The sequence below is a fragment of the Marmota marmota genome, unplaced genomic scaffold (assembly GCF_001458135.2).
Source record: "Marmota marmota marmota unplaced genomic scaffold, marMar, whole genome shotgun sequence".
Lineage (NCBI taxonomy): Eukaryota > Metazoa > Chordata > Mammalia > Rodentia > Sciuridae > Marmota > Marmota marmota.
In genome coordinates, this window is record NW_026000241.1 from 1,974,376 (window position 1) to 1,988,496 (window position 14,121).

General features: G+C 56.2%; 3 protein-coding genes across 3 annotated transcripts in view; 1 reads left to right on the forward strand and 2 right to left on the reverse strand.

Annotated features, from left to right (window-relative positions):
• The window catches only part of Mast1 (microtubule associated serine/threonine kinase 1), a 23,516-nt gene extending 17,676 nt beyond the window's left edge, over positions 1-5,840 (forward strand). The window contains exons 17-25 of the mRNA XM_015488824.2: positions 28-137; positions 952-1,124; positions 1,200-1,447; positions 1,770-1,976; positions 2,191-2,420; positions 2,689-2,811; positions 2,900-3,036; positions 4,211-4,398; positions 4,500-5,840. Coding sequence (XP_015344310.2) covers positions 28-137; positions 952-1,124; positions 1,200-1,447; positions 1,770-1,976; positions 2,191-2,420; positions 2,689-2,811; positions 2,900-3,036; positions 4,211-4,398; positions 4,500-5,758 — 2,675 coding nt within the window. The 3' untranslated portion in view covers positions 5,759-5,840. The remainder of the gene's footprint in view (positions 1-27; positions 138-951; positions 1,125-1,199; positions 1,448-1,769; positions 1,977-2,190; positions 2,421-2,688; positions 2,812-2,899; positions 3,037-4,210; positions 4,399-4,499) is intronic.
• A 228-nt stretch (positions 5,841-6,068) lies between these two features.
• On the reverse strand, positions 6,069-8,364 carry Dnase2 (deoxyribonuclease 2, lysosomal). The gene is made up of 6 exons (XM_015489105.2): positions 8,130-8,364; positions 7,809-7,989; positions 7,631-7,709; positions 7,273-7,437; positions 6,988-7,185; positions 6,069-6,592 (listed from the first exon to the last, which is right to left on the reverse strand). Exons 1-6 carry the CDS (start codon positions 8,222-8,224, stop codon positions 6,255-6,257), a joined length of 1,056 nt encoding a protein of 351 aa, XP_015344591.1. The 5' UTR covers positions 8,225-8,364; the 3' UTR covers positions 6,069-6,254.
• Positions 8,365-9,058: 694 nt separating this feature from the next.
• Positions 9,059-12,457, reverse strand: Klf1 (Kruppel like factor 1). The gene is made up of 3 exons (XM_015489106.2): positions 12,281-12,457; positions 10,849-11,674; positions 9,059-9,618 (listed from the first exon to the last, which is right to left on the reverse strand). Exons 1-3 carry the CDS (start codon positions 12,365-12,367, stop codon positions 9,443-9,445), a joined length of 1,089 nt encoding a protein of 362 aa, XP_015344592.1. The 5' UTR covers positions 12,368-12,457; the 3' UTR covers positions 9,059-9,442.
• Positions 12,458-14,121: the final 1,664 nt, after the last annotated feature.

Sequence of the window (14,121 nt, forward strand, 5' to 3'; positions counted from 1 at the left end):
GGTATCCACAGTCACCCCCGTCCCCAGCCCGCTCCGATAGGTACCACCACGTGAACTCCTATGACGAAGATGACACGACGGAGGAGGAGCCCGTAGAGATCCGCCAGTTCTCCTCCTGCTCCCCACGCTTCAGCAAGGTGGGTCAAGGCTGGGCTGGATGAGGGGGTGAGGGCGAGACCAGCTGCGGGACTAAGGTTGGGGAAACAGGTGGATGAGGCCCGGAGGGGTCGTGGGAAGCAGGGCCCCAGGCGCCCAAGGCCTGAGTATTGGGAGGTTACTTAGCAGGTGGGAGTGAGCGACTGGAGAGGCCTGGGGTAGTCAGGACGGGGCGTACAGGGGTTTGTTGGCATTGAGTGGAGTCTGAAGAGAACCAGGACAGTTGGTGCGAATGAGGTTCACAGTGGGGGCAGGGTTAAATTGAACTGGTCCAGTTAGGATTGGGATGAGGATGACCGAAGGGTGGGGCAAAGGTGAGCAAGGTCTAGCTCTGAGGAGAAACTTGGGGAGGGATGCCGTGCCCTCGCCTGGTTGAGGATAGCCGCGAAATGGGTAGTGGCCTGGGTAGATTGGCTGGACAGAGAGCAGATGGTTGAGGTCTTTGGCGGGGCCTAGAACTAGGCAGACCTAAACTTTGTGGGGCGGGGCTTGAGTTGAAGAATTGTTGGATTTTTTTTAAGTAGTTTTTTTTTTTTTTTTTTTTTAGTTGTAGACAGATACAATATATTTTATTTATTTGGTTTTTTATGTGGTGCTAAGAGTCGAACCCCAGGGCCTCACACATGCTAGGCAAGCGCTCTACCACTGAGCCACAACCCCAGCCCCAATTGTCAGATATGGAGAGAATTGGGCAGGGACCCTCGGGAAGAGAAGTGTGGTTTGGGCGCATCTATGTCAGGAAGCTGATTGGCTTGTGAGCGATGGCAGACCCGCCACCACTTACCCACCTTGCAGGTGTATAGCAGTATGGAACAGCTGTCGCAGCATGAGCCCAAGACCCCTGTAGCAGCCGCAGGGGGCAGCAAGCGGGAGCCAGGAGCTAAGGACGAGAAGGTGGCCGGCAAGCGGGAGGGGCTGGGCGGCCTGACCCTCCGTGAGAAGACCTGGAGAGGGGGCTCTCCGGAGATGTGAGCAGGGGTATGGATGGGTTTGGGGGCGGGGCATAGGGGCGTGTCTCCGCTGACCACGACCCCTCCGCGCAGCAAACGCTTCTCTGCGTCAGAGGCCAGTTTCCTGGAGGGGGAGGCCAGTCCTCCTTTGGGTGCGCGTCGCCGATTCTCGGCACTGCTGGAGCCCAGCCGCTTCAGCGCCCCCCAAGAGGATGAGGATGAGGCCCGGCTGCGCAGGCCTCCCCGGCCCGGCTCCGACCCCCCAGGCTCGCTGGATGCTCGGGCCCCCAAAGAGGCGGCTCAAGGGGAAGGCACTCCCAGCACCGGGGAACCTGAGGCCAGTGAGTCCCCTCTCCTGCTGCCTTCCCCAATCCCCAGTGGTGATACACTGAGCATTTAATGAGCCTAGTACTATTCATACTCCATCCTGAAATGCTTATTAATAGTAGGAACACCGGATACTATGCTTGGACTGACGCGACAGACTCGGAAACAGAGGACTTCTCTGTATCAGGAGCTGTGCTGACTGTATATGTTATCCGCCTCGGTTAAATCATGATCCAGCAGGGGAGAGAAGTGGGAAGAGCACTCCAGGCACAGGGAACAGCATGTGAGAAGTCCCTGGCCTTGGACTATCTCTAACCCCCCTGTTCTATGTTGCAGCTGAGCGTGCACGCCCAGGTGACCTCTGCACACCCTTGAAGGATGGGGACCCATCAGGCCCTAGGGCCACCAATGACCTGGTTCTACGCCGGGCACGGCACCAACAGCTATCAGGGGACCCTGCGGTAGAAAAGCGGCCTTCTCGAACAGGCGGCAAAGTCATCAAGTCAGCTTCAGCCACAGCCTTGTCTGTCATGATTCCTGCAGGTGATGAGGGTTCCACCCATCAAGGGAGGAGCTACTCCCACTTGAGCCAGGAAAGGCCAATGAGAATAATGCATTTTCCTTGTCCACAGTGATTGGCTCCATGATGGACCAATGACAGTCAGCTCTGGGATTTGACAGGGAGGAGGGAGGAGCAAATACTGGGAGAGCTGTAGGTAATTGGCCATGACCTGTGACCATGGTTCTATGTCTGCAGTGGACCCACATGGAAGCTCACCCCTTGCTAGTCCCATGTCACCACGATCTCTCTCTTCCAACCCATCCTCACGGGACTCCTCACCCAGCCGTGACTACTCACCTGCTGTCAGTGGCCTCCGCTCCCCCATCACCATTCAAAGATCAGGCAAAAAATATGGCTTCACGCTGCGGGCCATCCGCGTCTACATGGGTGACTCAGATGTCTACAGTGTCCACCATATTGTTTGGGTGAGCACTTATGGGTTACATTTGTTTCCAAGGGTGAGGAGAGGGGAGAGAGAAGGCCTCTGGATAAGAATCCCCCATGACTCCCTCTTTAACTTACCTCTCTGACCCTCAGTTTCTTTATCTGTAAAATGGGAAGAATATGACTATTTCATAAAGTGTTATGAAGACTATAGTGCATGTAGAGCCAGGTGTCTGGCACATAAGCTTATGAAGCTTTTCTTATTACTATCCCGGTTAATCGTGCCCTTTTGGGATTCCCTATCACCAGCATGTGGAGGAAGGTGGCCCAGCCCAAGAGGCAGGCCTCTGTGCCGGGGACCTCATCACCCACGTGAATGGGGAACCTGTGCATGGCATGGTGCATCCTGAGGTCGTGGAGCTTATTCTTAAGGTGAGTGCAAGGTAGGGCCTGCGCTGGGTGGAGGGTGAGGAAGACCTGAGCCTTCTCCAGCAGATCATTCCTTCCCTTTCTCCCCTAGAGCGGCAACAAGGTGGCAGTGACCACAACACCCTTTGAAAATACCTCCATCCGAATTGGCCCCGCAAGGCGAAGCAGCTACAAGGCCAAAATGGCCAGGAGGAACAAGCGGCCCTCTGCCAAGGAGGGCCAGGAGAGGTGGGCAGGCCTGTAAATAGCCCAGTCTTTGATCAGTAGGAGGGGCTAAGGAGGTGGGACACAGGTGAGGACAGGCAAAGGGAAGTGCATGGGCAGGTGACTAGAGCCAAGGGGACCAACAATGTAAGAGGGGCTGGGAAAGTGGGGAAACCCAGGAAGGGAGGCAGTGCCAGGTTGGGTGAGAGGCATGTGTCGTAGGCAGGTGTGCTTCAGATGTGGAGCAGAGAGAGCAGGGAGAAGTGGCCATGTGTGTCCAGGAGATGGTCCTGCTCTGTTGGATGTGTTTAGAAAGAGGCTGGGTTAAGAGATTTCTATCAGGAGCGAGCATACCAGGCAAGACTGAGCCACCTGAAATACAGTTATGTTGGCTAAACGACAGGAGTCGTTCTAATAAATGCTCCCTTAGGGGATTGCGTTGTTGTGTGAACATCCACGAATGTACTTACACAACAAGACAGCTGTGACACTAGGCTATATATCTCCTGGACTATGGTGGTATATGTGGTCCTTCCCTGATCTTATGGAGGGCATGACCATGATTTCTTTATAGATTGAAGGAGTGAAGGGCTGGGAATTTGACTCAGTTGGTAGAGCGCTTGCCCATTCTGCAAGGCCCTGGGTTCCAGTCCCAGCGCTATAAATACAAAGAAAGATTGAAGGAACTAAGTGAGGTGGGTGGGGATAGAAGTGGTGTTTTTGTTTTTCTGTGGTACTGGGGATCGAATCCAGGGCCTCACATGCTAGGCAAGCGCTCTACCACTGAGCTACTACACCTTAGGACCCCAGAGTGCTGTTTTGATCAATGGATTTGGCCTGGACACTAAGGAGAGGATTTGAGTGAGAGGAGCCAAACTAGGCTGCATCAGGTGAATTAACCCTGATTGGTGGGTTGTAGGAGGAGAGGGTGGGGCTATGAATATGGGAGGAGCCAGAAGAGGTTGGTTTTGTTTGGATTGGTGTTTCTAGCTTGGACTGGGAGTGGCCAACAACGAGCGGGCGTGGTCCAAAGTGGGCGTGGCCAGGCAGGACTGAGACCAGGGAAATTCTGCCTTGATTGTAGAGGAAGTACTAGAAACTCAGAGAGATTACAGCGGCTGCTGTGCAGCCCAGAAGTGGGAGGGGCCAAGACTCTGAAGTTTGATCCAGGTTGGGTGTTTCCCTCCCTTTCTCCCAGCAAGAAGCGCAGCTCCCTCTTTCGGAAGATCACCAAGCAGTCCAACCTGCTGCACACTAGCCGCTCTCTGTCGTCGCTGAACCGCTCACTGTCGTCCAGCGACAGTCTTCCGGGTTCGCCCACACATGGGCTGCCAGCGCGCTCTCCCACACACAGTTACCGCTCCACGCCTGACTCCGCCTACCTAGGTAAGTTTTGCACCTGCGTGGGGTCGGGGGAGAGAGGCACTGGCTTATCAGTGGCCACTGGTAGCGTTGCTCACTGAGCGCTGCATCTCCCTGGCACGCAGGCGCCTCATCCCAGAGCAGCTCGCCGGCCTCCAGCACACCCAACTCGCCGGCGTCGTCGGCCTCACACCATATCCGGCCCAGCACATTGCACGGCTTGTCCCCGAAGCTCCATCGCCAGTACCGCTCTGCGCGATGCAAGTCAGCCGGCAACATCCCGTTGTCGCCACTGGCGCACACGCCGTCTCCCACGCAGGCGTCACCGCCGCCGCTGCCTGGCCACACGGTAGGCAGCTCGCATACCACACAGAGCTTCCCAGCCAAACTTCACTCGTCGCCGCCCGTCGTACGTCCGCGCCCCAAGAGTGCCGAGCCTCCCCGCTCTCCGCTCCTCAAGCGCGTGCAGTCAGCCGAGAAGCTGGGGGCCTCGCTGGGTGCCGACAAGAAGGGCGCACTGCGCAAACACAGCCTTGAGGTGGGCCACCCAGACTTCCGCAAGGACTTCCACGGCGAGCTGGCGCTGCATAGCCTAGCAGAGTCCGATGGTGAGACGCCTCCCATTGAGGGTCCTGGAGCGACCCGTCAAGTCGCCGTCCGTCGCCTGGGCCGCCAGGAGTCGCCCCTGAGCTTGGGCGCGGACCCGTTGCTTCCCGAAGGTGCTCCCAGGCCACCGATATCCAGCAAGGAGAAGGAGTCCCCTGGCGGGGCTGAAGCCTGCACTCCTCCCCGTGCTACAACCCCCGGGGGCCGGACCCTGGAGCGGGACCCGGGCTGCACGCGGCACCAGAGTGTTCAGACGGAAGACGGCGCGGGCGGGGTGGCAAGGGCGGTGGCCAAGGCGGCGCTGAGCCCTGTGCAGGAACACGAGACAGGCCGGCGAAGTAGCTCAGGAGAGGCTGGCACGCCCCTGGTGCCCATTGTGGTAGAGCCAGTGAGGCCGGGGGTCAAAGCAGAGGCGTCCCAGCCTCCAGGCACGGACTCCAAGGGCTTACAGGAACCCACCTCCCAGGCGCCCTCTGCACCGGAGGCCCCGAGGGGCCGGGAGCGCTGGGTCCTGGAGGTGGTGGAGGAGCGGACCACGCTGAGCGGAACTCGCTCCAAGCCGGCTTCCCCCAAGCTCTCCCCAGACCCTCAGACACCCACGCTAGCTCCAACGAAGAATGCGCCCAGCAGTGCAGGGCCCCCAGCCCCACCCACTTCCCTCCTGGTCCCAGGCACCAAGCCTGAAGTAGGGCTGACTTCCCAGTGCCCTGTTGAAGCTGTGCCTCCAGCAGGCCTGACCAAAAAAGGGGCATCCAGCTCAGCACCCCCAGGTCCATAGCCAAGGAGGCCGTTGGTCCTGTGCTGTACAGCCATCCTATACATATGTACACATATAAATAAAGTGCGTCTGTGCTGTGTGAGCTCTCTGGGGCTCACCCTTTCTCCCCTGGCAAGGGAGACACACGTGCCAGCCCCCATGCCCCTGTGCCCATTTGGAGGTGGAACTCTAGTCCTGGCTACCATGGAAAGGGGAGGTGAATTTTGAGTAGCACACTTATGCACCAGCTGTATCCAGACCCTTAGGAAGAGAAGAGGATGGGGTGTCTAATCTGTGTCCTAATGCCTACCTGAAGAAAAAGTCAATAGCATCATCCAAAGGATTTCCTTTTATTCAACAATCCTGAGTGGCACGTGTTACAATCTCCATTTTGTAGATTTGTAGACTAAGGCACATAATTGAGGTCACACAATTAGGAGGGGGCTAAACTGGGATTCAAACTCAAGTCCAAACTGGCTCCCAAGCCTTAGTTCTTTGTTCTGCTGACCCTGCTCTATTAGCTACAGGGATCACAGTTTTCCACCAGGGGCTGGAAGGCCTTCCAGAGGGCAGGCAGCTGGGCACACAGTGTGCCTCCACCCCGATATTTTTCTCGGAGGTTCCTATTCATGTCACTCACACAGGCCCAGGGCCCTTCTGGGGCCACACACCATTTGGAGTGGTCCTCTGTGGCACTGAAGCTTGGTCCACTTGGTCCAGGGAAGCTTATCTGGGTCACATCCAGAACGTGTTGGGTCCCTGAACAGTTGGAGGGCAGGGTGCCTCTAGAATTTGGCCAGAACTGGACCTGCAGGTTGCTGCCAAGAGCTGCGGCCAACCAGCCTGAATACAAGTCTGCAGAAAATAGAAAGAGGACATGGCCAGGGGCAGGGCCAATGCTAGAGATTCCCTAGGTCACTCCGTGTCTCTGGGCTCAATTGTCAATTCTCATCAACTGCAAGAATGACAACATTAACATTCATGGCCCTTACCAAAGACTTTATGTGCATCACTTCATTCACAACCATGCTTTAAGGTAGGCATCGGTGTTCCCATTTCCAGACAAGAAAACAGGCTCAGATGAAATCACACATCACACAGCCAGAAATCAAAATCTGAACCCTGATGGTTGTTTACCTCTCATGTGATTATGGCTGCCAAAGAAACCTGATCTTGGCTTGTTCTAAGCCGTGGCTACACCAGATTGCCCTTCCACAAAGAACACACCACCCCTCAGCCTCAAGGCTTACCATCTCCAAACTTTCCAGATTTGGCAAAGCTCTGGAAAGCAGTCCCTGCCGTTGTCACGAGTGTTACACTGCTGTTCCAGGGTTCTTGGGTAACATGGGAGCCATTGACCACTTTCTCCAGGATGGGGAGTTTCCGGGCAATGACACTATCCAGCTTGTGGTCATAGACCTGGGGGTAAGTGTAGGTCAGTTGCCCGCCTGGAGGACAAGGAAGAAGGGAATGTGAGGCTGATCATTCCAACTTTTGATCCGGGAATTTAGACTTACCTTGCTAACTCTACTCACCAATCTCTGAGAACTGGGAAAGGGGAAAAGACACACAGAGGAGGGTCTGTCCATATGTTTGAGCATTATGAGGCCAGCTGTATGCACCAGAGGAGGAGGGTGGAGGGAAACGTGGCACGCTGTGAACCAGCCAAAAGCCCCCTTCTTGGTCCAGGAGCAGGACGCCTAAACCAGAAGAAAGGGATCAGGGGACTGCTCAAAGTATTCCCCCTCAAGCAAGATTATCTGCATTTTGCATGGGGTCTTGGAGAGGGTGTAGGCAGGGAACAGATACCCACCCTCCATGAGGTCAAATGTTAGCTTGGGAAAAATGCATAAGGAAACAGGGCCCCTCCTTAGCTCCCAGACCAGGACTCACCTTTCGTATGCCCGCGGCTGGAAGAGTCCTGAACTATGCTGGAGTCAGGCGGCTGGTCATTGTAGAGTAGGAAGGCCAGCTGGGATGGGGGATGAGGGAGAGAGGAGTAACCTAAAGGTTCCCCCCAGGCGGGGCCTCTCCTAGAGTCTCACACCCAAGTTCGGACAGCATCGTTCACCTGGCTAGTGTTGCCACGATACAGCGGCAGCAGGCTGCGGCCCACGGCCCCTGTGGAGCTGTTAATGGACCCCACGCCGTCGCGCCAGCCCCCTGATTTCTCGTCCAAGTATTTGTACCGCATTCCCCTCCAGACCGCATCCCCAGGGTGGTTGTGGGCTGGCAGCTTGTAGACAACGAACCTGGAGGTTGGGGAAGGCACAGAAAAGGAGAAGGGGAAGAGAAGAAGCTCCACGCTTCATGGAACCACCCAGCAAGCCAGAGGCTCCCGGCGGCTCTCCCGCATCTTGCCCCCGCCCAGCCCCGTGGCCTGCTGGCTCACCAGTCCACAGGCTGCCCCGAGTCCCCATAGCAGCTCAGGGCCCCGGCAGGGACCCACAGCAGAGCGACCAGCAGCAGCCTATTCAGCGCTGCCATGGGGCTGGAATTGAGGAATCTGGGTTGAGACAGGGGGGAACCCGGTCACAAGTTCCTAGAGGCCCTTACTTCCCCAAACCTGGGCGGAAACATCTCCAGGGTGGAGACTCCGCCTCTGAGAACCAACGCAGTGATTTGGAAAGGCAGCCTCCCATCCCCTGCAAGGGCGGGGCTCCCCTCCAGGCGGCGCCTCCCCGCAGGCCCGCCCTCCACAGGGCCAGCCTCGGCCGCAGACTCCGCCTCTCGCCACGCCCCCTTAGGGCAGGGCGGTCCGGTGCCCGGCCTCTGATGGGGCCTCTGTGGGAGTCTCGCCCCGGTTTCTCTCTGGGAGGCTAATCTCAGACCACTCTTCTTTTGGAACCCTCTCTAGCTTCCGCATCTGAATCAGGCACAAGTTTGGGTTTCCCCCACTTTCTTGCCTTGTAATTAGGCCCAGCTCTTGTCACCTATGTTCTCTTAAGGGGACTGATACTCCCCTTCTTCTCTGTTTTCATTCTGCATGTTTTCTCAGGCTCCCCCTCCCCCCCCAGCTAGCTGAGTCACCTTGGATCGTGATGAAGTTTTGGGGCCAGTCTGAGGATTCTTAAATGGAGGGACACTGTCGTTGTGAATGTCCCCAGAGCTCAAGACAGGATACAGGACGGTGCTTAGTCTTAGAAGTGGAAAGGGGATGACAAAGCCCTGCAGTGCCCGGAAGGCCCAGGTCATCGTTAGTGAGGGGATATCAAAGTTTAGATGAGGACGTGTACCCCCCACCCCATATCACCTCTGGTGGTACAACTTCCTTCCAACTTCCAATCCTCATAATCCAGTCAGGTCAACGAGGAAGCTTTATATAGGAAGGGCATTTTTATAGGACCCATAACCATTCCCAACTGATGTGGAGCTTCAGGAGTATTGGCATGAAGCTCCCTTGCAGGCCCTGGGTCTCTGGGAAACCTCACACCACCCACCTCCCGCTGTCCAGGGCTTCCTGCAAGCTGGTCTGAGTCCCATTTATTTGATGGTCTGTTGCGCTGGGTCTGTGTGACTGTTAGATATTTCTGTGTGGCTCCCTTTTGTTGGAGACTCCCTTAGGTTTGTCTGTGTCAGTTCTTGATCTTTCAGTGGATTTGTGGAGTCCAAACAAGGGTCCTCTGTCCTTGGGAAAACAACCCTGCATGGATCCACTTTTTACATTCCCCAGTTCCCGGCAAGATCCAAGTACCAGGGCAGGGCTTAAAGGTGGCGCTTCATGTGCAAGGCTAGGTGGTCAGAGCGTGAAAAAGCACGCGGGCAGAACTGGCAGCTGAAGGGACGCAGTCCTGTGTGTTTCCGGAAGTGGCGGGTCAGCTCATCAGAGCGTGCAAACTTCCAGCCGCAGCCATCCCACGAGCAGGCATATGGCTTCTCTCCTAAGGGGCAAGGAAGCTGTGAGCGCCACTGTCTGACCCACCGTGTCCCTGGGTCTGCTGCATCAGGTAACATCCCTTTTCTCAGCCTGGGCCAGAACTAGGGTGGGGCAAGTGAGGTATCTAGGGTATAATACTAAAGGAACACTCATTTTCAGGGGCCTGCCGGTGTATGCACCCTTCTTCTTCCTCTATACCTCCAATTGGCTCACACACTCTCTCATTTCCTGGGCCCAAGCCTGCACCCTACAACATTGTCCTCACTTCCTATGCCCTAGTACCCTGTCCTAGGACAGCCCCAACCCTGTCCTTCTGTCCTGCCTCCAATAGTCCAGGCCCTTTCTTGCACCAGGGAGCCCTTAGCAGCTGTGTAACCTCGCCCCTGACCTTGGTGTCTGAACCCTGAAATTCACCTCCGTGTTCCAGGCCTTGTGTCCAGTGGTTATGATCTCCTCGCTGCGCTTGAGGGACAGTATACACTTGGCCTAACCCTTGTCTATCACTCCTGGGACCTAACTTCTTCTTCTTCTTCTTCTTTTTTTTTTGTTGTTGTTGTTGGTGGTGGTGGTGGTGATGGGAATTGCAGCAAAGGCCTTAAGCATTCCACTGAGTCACATTCCCAGTCCCTTTTTATGCCTTTTGTCTCCCAGCTCTCCCCTCTTACGCTCTAGACCTGCTTGGATGTCGAGGCCTTTCCTCAGTGAGTCGACCCTGAAACTGATTATACCCATCTTATCCTGCTGGGTCCTAGCCACGCCTCCTACGCGTCTGGTTCAGCCTCAACACCAAGCAAACACGTGCCCGAAACACTGGCCATGGCCTCAGTGGCTCTGGCATTCCAGATTGAACCCTCCCCACAGTCCCTCCTCTAGCTGCAACCCTCGTCCGGACTTCTGCCCCTCCGACCAGCCCTGGCGCAGCTCTTACGAGTCGGCCCCCAGTACTGAAACGCTCCCCCAATTTTCCAGGCCCTTTTTCTGCCCGGTCCTCCTCCAGCGTTGGTGCTGTGCTCTCTGGCTCTGCCCGGGAAGTTCCAGATCTCCTCCCCGCTCACTCGGCCCCGCCCCTTGCTGTGAGTCGGCTTTTAGCCCTGCCTCTGCAGTCCAGAACCTGCCCTCCGGCCTGCACTTCGCCTTTAGCCCCCGCGCCCTTCTTAATTTCTCGCTCTGCGGCGGGGCTCTGCTCTGGGGTCCTGTTCTAACCCGGCCGCGCGCCCGGGCCCCGCCCCCTTACCCGTGTGCGTGCGCAAATGCGCCTTCAGGTGGGAGCTCTTGGTGTAGCTCTTGCCGCACCCCGGGTGCGCGCACGTGTGCGCAGCCTGCCTCTTGTGCGTCCACGGGCGCCGACCGCGCTTTGATGGAGCGACGTCTGTAGTTACTCCTGAGTCTCCTGCGGAGCCCCCGAGTCCTGTGCCCACCGTCCCGGGTCCCATGCAATTCAGATAGGATGGGGTCGCGACGGGGGCAGGCGAAGGCGCCGGGAGACCGGGGAAGAACTGGAAGTGCCCTTGATACTGCGGCGCTGGGTACAGCGCGGGATACCCCGATAGCAGCCCGTAGGGGGCGCCCGGAGCCGCGGGCACTGAAAACCCGGTCCGCGGGAAGTAGCTACCCGAGGAGCCCGCACCTGACCCTGGGTACATTGGCTGCAGCTGCAGTGTCTTGGGCTCGGGGGCCGGGGCCAGGGCTGGTGCCACTAAGGGGTTGGGAGCTGTCGCCCCCTGGGCAGGGCGAATCCAGCCTGCCTGCTCCTCGGAGCCCAAGAGCCCAGCCGAAAACTCCGAGCCGCCGGCATACGGGCCCAGAGTCTCAGGCGGCGGTGGGAATTGCGCCCCGGGGCCCTCACTGGACGTCAGAGCACAGGTCCCGGGCTCACCGCCCGGCTCCGGGCCCGGAAAGTTGGTGAGCAAAAGACTCAGGTCCCAGTCGGCGGCCGCGTCCTTCTCATTGTCCTCATTCTCCCTAGGCTGGTCTTCCGACTCCATGCCCACGTAAAGGGGTGGCCCCGTGTGGTCGGGGGGACCCGGACCCATGTCCTGTGCCTCCTCGGAACGCCACCACTGGAGAGGGAGCACACAGCTTGAGACTTGAGCAGACACCGGGGTACTTTACCCAGGGACAGTGGCTGGCCAGAGGCTTCTGAAAGGGGACTTGTCTGACTGTCATACCCCAAACTACCCCCCTAACTCTCCTTCAGCTCCAAAGACAGAGGTCCATAGGTCTGTCTGGAGAGAGAAGATAAGACTTCCTTTATCTGCAGCCATATTCAGGATGGGGGAAGGGTGGTAGAACTGGGGATGGGAAGCTGAGTTGGGGAAACCCAGCCTTGACTCAGTTGCCCCCCAGATCCTCCCTCTCCTTCCCCATCTCCTAATAAGATTAAGTCCCAAGGCCTGGAAAAACCCCAGATAGCTTTACTCTTTCCAGTTGATATCGGGGACATTGTCTGTCCTTCTGAGCCTAAACACGCAAGGGGTTCAGCTCACACCTCAGTTTTCCATTTCAGAAATAGGCCCCATCCCAAACCTCAGAACCCCCTAGACCTGGATGGAGGAGAATACCAAGGCAAAATGCAGGCCTAACCGCCCCCCCCCAAAAAAAAAAAAAAAACCTGTGGCCACAGCACTGACTTGTGGACAGCCCACCTGGATCCCACCTGACCCCACCTTAAGGAAGTCCTCCTGGGTGTCCGGGAAGGGGCCCAGGGTCGTCAGCGTGCTGATGGAGGGCAAGGCAGTCTCAGCTGTGGCCATGGCTGGCTGGTGCTCACCCTGCACCTCAGGCCTCCTCTCCCTTGGCTGCCTCGTGGGCTCTGAGGCTCTCTGGGCCCCTTGGAGGGCTCCTCTCAGCCCTCAGCTGATTGGCTGCAGCCCTTGATAAGGCACAGACAAGGCAGGGGTCACTGTTTCAGGGGAACGGACCTCACCTCCTACTGTTTGGGGCTGGGCCTGAAAGACTGATTCTGTTTTCAAAGCTAAGTCAGATGTCGGTGGTTGGGGGGGTCCTGGGATTGAGGGTGCAGGTGTTGGGTAAAGAGGCACTGAGTTCTCAAAAAGGGAGAAGCTTGGAGGCCTGCTCTCAGTTTACCTTTCTGGAGAAAGGGCAAGTGACAGAATGCATATTCTGGGAAGGGGCTGTGGGACCCCCTTGTTCCCCAAGTAGGACTCTGAAGCCCTTCCCCTCCCCAATAAACAGCAGCAACCGTGCTGATGGCGGGACTTGGCACGAACTCCCTGCCAGGCATTATCAGACACACCAGATGTCGGAGGTTGCTATCAGGTGGGGGCCCAGAACACCCAGAGCTGTGTCCCCAGTGAGGGGGAGGGCTGGAGGGTGGGTCTGCAAACTAGCTTGGTTTCATACTGACTGGGATGTGAGCTCTCAGGGTCTGAACCCTGTGGTGGGAGGGAGCCCCTGCCAATCAGCCAACCATTGCCTACCACTGACTCTCAGTGGGCACTGCATGGAACTATGGGGAAGGGGAGGCTGGTGCAGTTACAGTTGTTTCAAGGTGATGGGGGCAGGGATGGGATGTTGGATCAAGCAGGAGACCCAAACCCTGGCTCTGGGCCTGGCCACTGCTCGATGAATGAACCACACTGAGGTTCTGCAAGAGAGGCCTCCACTCTGGTGCCTGGGGAGCTTGGACAGGCACACAACCTCACGCCCCAGAAACAGTTCCTAGCTCACATAGCCATGCAATTACACAGTGACACAAGTTCCTGATCTCTTAGTCCAGGAAACCACACAGAAAGTAGGGTTTCTGTACATATACAGTCATCTTTCCATATCCACAGGGGATTGGTTCAGGACCCCCCTCCCAGATTTTAAAATTCACAGATGTTCAAGTCCCTTATACAAATGGCACTATTTGTATAGAATCTTCTTACAGCCTTTAAATACTTTAAATCATCTCCAGATTAATTATAATACTTAATGCACTGTAAATGCTATGCAAACAGTTGTTGATACTATCTATATTGCTTAGCATTGCACAATATTTACAGACACAATCCTGAGATGCAGAATTCATAATGACAGGTGCTGAAAAAAAAATCCCAGTTACACAATTCCACTGATACAGTTTGGCCACAACCAAGTAGACACACGGAGATTCCTGGGTATGTTGTTATTATAACTATTGACGTCGAACAACCCCCTAAAACAGAGGTGGCCTCAGACACAAAAAAATAAAACGTGGCTGCACACAGCTGTCCACAAACATAGCGATGGAGTCATGCACACAACCATACATCATAAAATCACAGACATCCTCCCCAAAACCTGCACTTTAAATAGCACACTACCTGCCCCAGACACAATATGTAGCCACAAATTTAGTTACCATTGCCCAACCATAGGGGGCGCAAGCAGCCAAGCACAGACAATCACAGGGACATGGAATCAAACATCCTAATACAGAACACAGCTTCACCCAGACACGGATGTGTCACCACAGACCAGTCATAGTGTGCCATAAACACATCACACAAAAAAGACAAAAAAA